This window comes from Homalodisca vitripennis, chromosome 4 (genome assembly GCF_021130785.1).
Source record: "Homalodisca vitripennis isolate AUS2020 chromosome 4, UT_GWSS_2.1, whole genome shotgun sequence".
In the NCBI taxonomy this organism is placed as follows: Eukaryota; Metazoa; Arthropoda; class Insecta; order Hemiptera; family Cicadellidae; genus Homalodisca; species Homalodisca vitripennis.
Window position 1 is genome coordinate 165,533,448 of NC_060210.1, and position 10,311 is coordinate 165,543,758.

General features: G+C 34.7%; 1 protein-coding gene across 1 annotated transcript; it reads left to right on the plus strand.

Moving 5' to 3' along the window:
- The first annotated feature begins 1,866 nt into the window (after positions 1-1,866).
- Positions 1,867-5,157, plus strand: LOC124361279 (Bardet-Biedl syndrome 2 protein homolog). The gene is made up of 4 exons (XM_046815328.1): positions 1,867-2,108; positions 3,315-3,481; positions 4,242-4,348; positions 5,057-5,157. Exons 1-4 carry the CDS (start codon positions 1,896-1,898, stop codon positions 5,155-5,157), a joined length of 588 nt encoding a protein of 195 aa, XP_046671284.1. The 5' UTR covers positions 1,867-1,895.
- The last annotated feature ends 5,154 nt before the right edge of the window (positions 5,158-10,311 follow it).

The window sequence follows — 10,311 nt, forward strand, 5'->3', positions numbered from 1 at the left end:
CCCCTCCATTCCTTCACCGCGCCACCGCCCCAGTGATCACAAGTGTGTTGACTAGTTGACTTGACCTTGACCTTGGTGTGTTTCGCGTTTAAGTTACAAGTTGCATCGCATCCCATCACGCTTAAGTTCGTTTTTGAGGTGCAGGTCGTTGATTGTGTTCGTGTTTATGCTTATTAGTGCTGGTGCAGCTAAATAGTTTCCTAATTGACTATGACTACCAGAAAAATTGTTGATTTCTTTAAACCTAACCCTAAGAAACAAAAAGGTTATGCGAATAATGAGAACTGCAGTTCGGAAGCATTGACTACAACTTCAATTGTTGATCAAGATAAAAAAGAAGACGCAATCGGGATCAATGAGGATAATTGCGATTACCATTCCCCTTCGACTTCCTCGTCGGTCAAAATAGTATCCAGGTTGGTGGGTTTGGGATCTGATGCAGACGAAGCTAAGGTTAGTAATGAAAATAATGATTTTGTTAATAGGGGTGAACAGCCAGTTTGTTGGTCCGAAGAACAAATTGTTGAATTTAAAGCTAAAAATCCATGGTTAATTGTGAACAGAGAACTAGGTTGCAACGTTTGCCGTAGTGTGAGTACTCTAGGTGCAGAGAAAACGAAGGGCCTAAAGATTAGCGAAGAGTGGGTTTTAGGAACTGTTACCGCTTATGGAAACAATAAAAAAGACCAGCAATCCTCTCTTAGGAAAAAGATATTTTTACACCGTGGGTCTCGAGCTCATTCTTTAGCTGAAAAAATACTCATTGAAGCTAAGAAAGATACAATGAAAAAAGCTGTTGCTTCTATGCATAAAGAGCAGCAGATTGTAACTGAGCGCATTTTCCGCACGGCTTATAAGCAAGCTAAACTAAATAGGCCATTTTTTGAGTTTGAAACTGAAATTGATCTTCAAATAATGAATGGCTTAGATATGGGGCGAATCCTACATTCAAATGTTGCTTGCTCCAATATAATTCATCATATTTCTGATGAAATGAAATCAGACTTGATAAATGGCCTAATCAAGTCAGACTCTAAATTTTCCCTGCTTTTGGATGAAGCCACTTCAGTTTCAAACAAAAATGCTTTGGTGGTTTATATCAGAACTGTTCTAAAGGGAATGCAAACTCCTATGACAGTGTTCTTAACACTTTTTGAGCTAAATAGCACAACACCAGCTGGTATATTACAAGAACTTTTAAATCAGTTACAAGCATTAGGTCTAAGCTTTGAATTCATGAAAGACCATATGATTGCTCTAACTTGTGATGGTGCTTCAGTGCTACTAGGCAAGAAATCTGGCCTTGCTATACAGCTTACTGAAACGTTCCCCAACTTGTTCATTTGGCATTGTTTGAACCATCGTTTAGAGCTTGCCGTGCACGATTCCATAGAAGAAGTAGCTGGAATCAATCATTTTAAGATATTCATGGATAAAATTAGAAACATGTTTAGTTGTTCACCGAAAAACAGCAGGGAGTTGGCAGAAGTTGCTAAAGGACTAGAGGAGCAAATGTTGAAAATCGGCCGTGTTTTAGATACTCGTTGGGTAGCCTCCAGCTTAATGGCGGTGAAAGCAGTTTGGACAGATTTTAAAGCTTTGTACAATCATTTCATTGAAGCATCTGAAGACAAACAAAGGGACTCGAAGCAACGTTCAACTTACAAAGGTATGGAGTAGTGACAGAGACAGTGAGTGGAGTACCTGTCTCAGTTGTCTGCGTGATGACACCTTACTACAGCTGTGTTGTATGTGCAGGTAGAAATGTGGTTGAATCAGAACTTTCTACTTACCCAAGAGGTATGGAGTAGTGACAGAGACAGTGAGTGGAGTACCTGTCTCAGTTGTCTGCGTGATGACACCTTACTACAGCTGTGTTGTATGTGCAAGTAGAAATGTGGTTGAATCAGAACTTTCTACTTACCCAAGAGGTATGGAGTAGTGACAGAGACAGTGAGTGGAGTACCTGTCTCAGTTGTCTGCGTGATGACACCTTACTACAGCTGAACTATAAGAGTGGCACTTTACAAGTGGCAACTCCTAACATGGGGCTGGCAGCAGACATTGTGCAATCACTTGCTGCCTATCTCAACTTGGACAATCTAAAGGTCACTATCATTACATACAATTAAAAGTTTTAACTCTATTAATTCTGTAGCCGAGAGTCAATTTGCATTTTATAAACACATGTTCAGGTTTTCCTATAAATCGATAGAGGAATTTCTTCTGAGAAAGAAATTGATCGTCATCCACACTAGTTTAGGTGTAGGTTGAAATGGGAGAGTATAAAAAGCTAGAAATCTTCATGTTCCTAAGAACATCTAAATGACACCCACTCAAAACCCACCATCATATACATAAATAAATTTTAAACCAGCATCAGCTAACCATATACAGACTGACTATTTAGCTCAAAGTGATGACAGTCTCTTTATCTGGTTGTGTGATGGTGATACAATAACTATTTGACTTGATATAACAGGCTCAAACTTGTAGTATAGTGCTGTTATTCAGCTAATTATGAGGCAGTTAGATGTGATTTTTAACTGTGGTACTTGGACATAAATATGTTATTGCAGGGTTGTTAATGTAAATTACCAGAGAACCTTTGTACTCCATTGACTGATGAGTTTGTTAATGTCCAGAACCCAACATGAGAATTTAGAGCCAGGATTACCATTTGTTTAGTACAATTAGATCAATATAATTTGTTGTTTGTTTATTTACTTCACCAGCAAAATGTACTGAACCGAGTAGAGAAAATGAATTAGGAGGAGAAAGAAATTATGGAAAGGAAAGTAGCATTAGAACTCACACACTAATTCTTTTTTATTCATTAAACTACCACTATTCCTCTGTTTCGGATAATTACGATTTTGAATAAAGGTGTAAAACTTGCTTCTGGTTGGTATTAATAAGTTGCATGTACAGGGAGAGAGTGTTTGCTACATGTAGCCTTAGAATGTAATCTATATCTAATGAAAAGGAAACTAGTAGTTGTAGACTAAGTGTAGACATCACTTAGTCTAACTTTGTTATGTAGAAAAGTTTATAAAGTAATATACGTTTATTTATTAAAACATACAGTTATTCCAGCTCGTGCACAGAAAAATCGTTACAGCATTCAGTGTTTCATATCTTATTTTGTATTATAATTGAGATAAAAAGATATATATATGTCCATTTTTGGTCTATTTTAAAATTGTACTGTGCTATCACAGTTAACTTGTTTTACGGTTGATCTCCATCTTGTGGTTGACATTGTCTGAAACATTGCTTGTAACATAAAACAATATATAAAATGTTTATTTCAGACAGTTGCAGAGTTCCCAGCAGTATTTTCAAAGATCTCCGATTGCCTCGGTCAGGTAGCAGATTTACAGCAGAATGCTACTAAAATGGCTGCCAATGTTGCGGACTCGTCCAACATTATTCGTAGCTTGATTGTTCAAGCAGAAGACCTTCGTCTTTTACAGCAAATGTAAGAAAATATATTGATTTGAGATTTTATTTTATCTCAACTTTGTAATGAATTTACATGATAAAAATACAGTATTTATCATGATGTTATATCACTAAAATATGGCAAGCTCAATTATTTCTAAGATCTCAATTTGCTTGAGTCTTTTTAAATACAGCAAAATAATATGTTGTGTTTTGCATTGGTAAATATAATTTTTAGAATTAGATACAACTTCAGATATTAAAGAGGCCTTCTGTATGAAGCGTAAAATAGCATTTGCTTTGTACTGGTCCAATTCTTAATTTGTGTTACAACTCCTTCATAGTTAGTGGTGATGATAATGTTATAGTAAAAGTTCCTTATTTAACTATTTGGGTATATTTACTTGGCAATATCACTATGTAATTTTACAACCAATAAGTTTTCAACAAAACTTATTAATTTTCCATAAAATGGAACAATCACCTTCCCTGTACTAAATAGTGAGGGTGGGGCACTGGGCCACAGTGATACCATGACATGTCTGTGTGCCACGTCGGTATTAAGTCAAACTAACTTAACATCATTAAATTCTGCATGTATACCTTTAACCTTAATAGTGAGAGCATTTCTAAAGGGATTCTAAGGTAGAATTCAATAATTTAAGGATTGTTGATCAAAGCTCATTGAATTAAATATTTACTTTATGAATACACTACTACTTTATGGTACCTGTATTATACCATTGCACCATTTTTGTATAGCATGCTTTGATAGATGCGTGTAAACTTTATTCCAGGAAGGATATGCGAGAATGTTACAATGAACTGCAGCAGATCAATGAAGAGTTGGTTAACACGTACGCTGTGAGAGTAGCCAACCATGAGCTACTACTGGAGGCTCTACGTAGTATCAATGTTATTATACAGCAGGCAGCCAGGCTCAGAGATATAGAGAATTATGTAAAACAGTTCATGATACAAAAAAATAACCATGTTATAAAGGCAAGAAATTAGCAAAAACTCATAGACTTATGTACTGTCTCACTTAGTTTACATAAGTTTTCTCCTTTGTACAATCAACAGTTCTTTATGTCAAGTACCTAATAAAAATTAATTGATGAATAACAATTTACTATATAAAACAAAATTGATCAAAGGATAAGGAAAGTAACTCATAAAAATACAGCACAAGCCACTGGTACTAATAATGTATACCAATAATGAATGAGGCTTTTCTACAGAACTGATTTTTAAAGCAATACAAGGATAGGTTATTTTATAGCATTGTACTTTTGTAAAACAAATATAGAGTAAAAATAACAAAGTTAAATGAAATCCTTAATTTTGAAAGGCCTTGCATAAAATACAAAAGTAATTGAATGCATTAAATGTAGTTTCAAATCAGACCTATATGTTTTATCGTTTTATTAATCTGGACAATTTTTATAACTCTTATCTTCCCATAATAGGCCTAACACCTGTAAGGAAAATACTTTACATAGATTCTTGTTTATAGTTTATTTACTAAACTCTATAAATCTGATATTTTACTTTACCTAGTCTAAATGTGTTAGAGTTTAGTATAAAATTTAATGGTGTGTGTTTGTTACAGTTGGGAAACGCAAGTCTGATGTGATAACACATTGTAGGGCAGCTATGGCCAGCAATAACATCAGTGCCCTCATCAAAGTGATTAAGACTGGAGAACCCTAACAAATCATTGTTATTATTATTGTTATTGTACAAAAACTCTAGTTTATAAACTTCATCCTTGTTTTCCAAGGGTCATAAGTCATATAACATTTGTCACATGATTAATTGGCTTTGTAGTACATTATCTTCTACAACTTTTGTACACAACCTGGCATTGATGTTCGATGCTCTAGAAGAGTTATCGGATTTGTCCTTACAGCTTCAAAAATCAAGCCTCAACCTTATCCAAGCCCACAGTGATGTAACACTGTTAATCAAAGTGTTTGAAAACCGAGTTGAAAACATGGGTAGACGTTCAGTGGAAGCTAAAATTGCTATTGACGATTTGATGTTTCAAGATGTTAAACTTTGTGTAAGATCCAAGATACCCAGTATTCCAGAAAAACAGTTCCATCGGAGCCTCGCTAACAACTTGACTTCAAGGTTGCTATCATCTATGTTAAGTGGAGAGAAACCTACTATTTTAGAGCAACCGCCGTCGTTTAAGAAACTGATTTCCATCATAAATAGTATTGCAGTGTCTAGTGCTGAATGTGAACGTGGGTTTTCTGCAATGAATCTAATTATGTCTCCTCTTAGATCTTCACTCTACATTAGCACTGTTTGCGATTTATTGCGGATCAGGCTCCTAGGACCTCCTGTGGCTAGATACAATCCCGAGCGACACGTCAAAACCTGGCTGGCGAAGGGACACCATTCTGCACTTGACACCAAGTCAAAACAACGAGGGCAGAAAACTTACCATGAAGACAGCATTGCATTGTGGGAACTTTTTTCCTAAATCTGTTTTTTAAATATCTTTTAGAATTTCAGAACATTAAGTTTTCATTAAAATAACTAGCCTATGCCTAACTTATAGTTGTGTTCTGAACTCAAGTTTCTGAGTTCTTTTTTGTACTTACAGTTAGTTTTGTGTATTGTTGTTTTGTTTCTTATGTAGTTTTCACTTTAAAATATTAACAAACAACTAAAACTAAGTTTACCAACAGTCTTGGCATTGCCTTACAATATTATACTACAAATCCGTACATATTTGTTATAATAACTAATAAGCAAATAAAATAATCAACCTTAACTTTTTAAAACTACACTAAATTTAAAAAAATGAAACCGTGTTACTCCACTCTGTGTGTCATTTATTTTGTGTGTAATTAAACGCTTCCTTTTCCTTTCCAAGAAGTTGGTTTATTTTGAATGTATTAATATTGTTTTGTACCCATAAGGTATGCAATTTTTTTGTAAAATATGCAAACTTGTAAAAAAGCTGTTATATTAACAAACATCCATTTACATATTAATATGTATTATTATTACTACTGTAATGTGTATAAATAAAACTGTGAATAAGGCTCAATTTGTTTTTATTTTACCATTCATTAAAAAATTAATATTGGCGAGCTTCATTGATTCAAACAAAATGGTCAATGAAATCAAACCAAATATTTCTGGGAAATTTAAAGTAGGCAACAAGGTGTTAATGGAGTAGAGTAGAGTAGAGAGTAAACTCAATAATTTAAATTCATGTTTTTATTTTCTTACATCCTAATCAAGCACCTTAAAGAAAATAAACAGCATTAAAATATCACTTGGTATTTTATAAAAATGAATGTATTATTATGTCTGGGTGGCCTAAAAACGAAGGTTTACAGTTATAATTTTCAAAAGTTTTCCTGGGTGAGGGCCCCCCTCCTTCCTGGGGTGTATTCCATACCCACTGGTCTGAGCTTCCCGCTTTAAGAGTTCCCACACCTAAAATTTTAGAAATTAAGCACTGCTGCCAACCTCCATCACATCACAGCCCCTCAGCATTGCCGTCTACCACAAGGACCACTACTCTGTTTCTTCCAGCACCTCTCCTTTCAATGGTTGCTACATAAATCTTCCCACCACCCACCACACCACAACAAATGTACATCTGTTACAACATGAAACCCTGCCTGCAGTTTTCTTTGATTGTGGAGAATTGTTGCTTGTGCATCATAGTTAATCATTAGTCACTCTGATATATGTCAATGGTGAAGACTGTGTTGATAGTGTGGCTCAATATCTACCTACTGTTACATCAAGCTATATTAATTTTTGCAGATTATTAACATTATATTGTGATAAGGATTCTGTGATCAAGAAGAATTGACTATTTATATGTGCATAAGTAAATAGAATAGTAGTACTCACAAACCAACATAACGTGATCGAGTTTATTTCCTGTTTTGACTGTAATTAACTGTAATGAGTTTTTCAAAACAGAGAGAATCCGAATTTCATAAACGATTGGCTGAAAATCAGCAAAGAGAAGTTCTGAAAAAGTTTCATAAGATAACTGGGTTTTTCAATCTTATCATGAAACCTGCATACTCAACCATCAGTGAATCTCACACTTTGGATCCGGTCGACCATGACACACTAGGGGTTCTTTCATCAACATCCAACTCTACCACATTAGATCCAACACTTCAAAATGACTAACTCAGACACAAACCTTGAAGTAGAACGTCTGAAAACCAAGGACCCAGTTGAAGAGCAATGTGATTTATTTCGAACTAAAAGATTGGCTACATGGAATGTGAGAATGAATTGCAAGTAAATATAATACTCAGTTCTGAAATTGAAAAAATCTTCTGCAGGCAGATTTTTCAAAGTTAGAACATCATGAAGGCAGTAAAAGTAAGGTGAAACATAATTAGTCACATTTTTTGTTGAGCTTTCAAACATAAAAAAAATTATACGAGACACTGGCTTATTTACTTATCAATCAATAACTTATAAATTTTCCTTATTTTAAAATTAAATCTTTTACTAAAGTTTTTGATGACTAGAAAATGTTGTTTGCATTAGCTGGAGAAACACATTGCTATTATTAAAAACAAAACGAATACAATGATAAATTAATAAAGAGGGTAGTGTTATGACACCAATTGGCTGAAAAGTATTCTCCACAGCACTCTTGCGGTCTGAGACCCCAGATTATCTAAAAAACCCAAACGTAACAAACATTCTATTGAAATTCCGAAGAAAAACTTCCAGGAAAACTATATCATTTCATTTTAACTCAAATATCCATTTTAAGAAACCCTGACAGCCTGTAGGCAACAACGTGAAGAGCCTTATTTACTCGTACTTAAAAAAAGGAGTCCAAGTATGCTTATTTTGACTTAACAGAAGCCACAGCTTTTCGTAGAAATAAAGATACAGCTGTGATTGTGGAGGGATTATGATAAAATCCAAATTGAGGTGGACTTATTACATTATTGATTTTAAGAAACAATAATGAAAGAAATTTGTGTACTTTAATTCAATAATGCATATTAGATTGTAAAGTATGCAGGGTTATACAATTTTCTCAAACGTTTTTTGAAAAATTGAGTAATATCTATGTTTTTAGAATTGGAATAGCTTTAATAATCTTTAAATCTGTTGTCACAACATCCTGAGTTATAGAGGAATTGTACAAGAAAGACAAGAAAGGGGATAGGTACTCAAATCGTATTCTTTGACGAGTAAAGAAAACAATTAACAATTTATTGTAATATTCTGGTTAGAAAGAGTGAATGCATCCAGATATTTAAATAACTGGATGGTGTGGAAGGAATTGAATTCAATATATTAATTAGTAAGGGAAATCTTACAAACTTATGCCATGGCTAGTTTTTGCCATGTAGTGCAAAAAGTATAAGAAATAGAGCTTTGAAGTTTATTTTGTTTTAAAGAGAAGTTCATTATTTAGTTCCCTGTACAAGATTTTAGCATTAGAACAAAAACAAACATTGTTATATTTTTACAAAAGTAACTTTTTACTGAAATATTTTTACTGAAATATTTTTCTTGAGATATAATCTTTAAACTCTCTTGCAGATAAACTACATTAGACTTTTGTGAACCTACCCTGAAAATGTAGTGATGCTATCTGAAAGGGCTACTAAAATGTAAAGCATAAGAACTGAGAAAGACTACTAAATCATAAAAATTAACAAATTAGTCATCAGCTGAATATGATGGGATTTTCTGAATCTTTTGCATTGAGATACTGGTCGTCAAACTTCTTTGATATTAAATTTCTGTTTAGTCTGATTTGTTTCTAATTCTTCAGTAACTTTTTTGCTTTTCTGTATTCGTCCATTGTCCAAGTGTTGCATAGCTGCAAGCAAATTATGTCCTATTTTCAATACTAAACGTCATACAACCATACAATATTTTCAATCCTAAACGTTCTAAAACTTTACATTAATTAGAATATCCATCATTGAAGGATAACACAGCATCTTGTACTCCAAAATTGAGTTTGTTTAGTTTAACAAATGCCCTTTTTGGGACACGGGATCAAATTAGATTGTTCAGAGACTTGTGGAGATTTTGGATTTTTCCTGCTAGACATTTTCTCAATAATTAAGTATTTGAAAGTTCTCTAATAATAATTAATACTATACCTAATGTTGTATAAGAATTTTTCATCTAATAATTGTATTCTAGGACTTCATTTTCAAAGTGCGTAAACGTGTGCCCGTTCTTTTTTATTTGTGACATACACATACAAGCTTGTGCTTATTTATTGTAACATCATTATATGGCTTTGATTCACAAACTGATGAATAAGGAATAAATTCTCCATCTCCGTGATAATTATATATCACGCATTATATTTCTAGTTATCTTTAAAAATTAGTTACTGCTGCTTCTGATTCCAGCTCGCCACTTGTGCCTGTGTAATTAGCAATACAGTTCTCTGTATCGTCAGTTTGCATTTTATTTAGACAGAAGCAATGCTTAAGCATGGCGCACACTGTAGACGCGCCGCGCCGAACCGCGCCGCTTTTTGGAAATAATTCCGGCTTAATAGTTTGCATGTGTTCAAATGGGAGTGCGCACACTAGAGCGCGCCGCGCCGCGCAGCCGCGTCCGCCGCAGAATAATTCCGCTGCCAGAACTCTTGGGAGAAGTCGAGCGGAATTTGTTCCGCTGAGGCGGCGCGGCGCGTCTACAGTGTGCGTAGGCAGCGGAACCGTTTCTTAGCCGCGGTTACCTTCGGGTGTCTTCGTACTACCTCGGCCATCGTCGGTGAGGTATAGCAGTCGACGTAAAAATCTAACATTTCCAGAATAATTCATGATGCAGAGCTAGAGGCCGTTTCTGGGTCATATAACACCGCTCATTCATTTC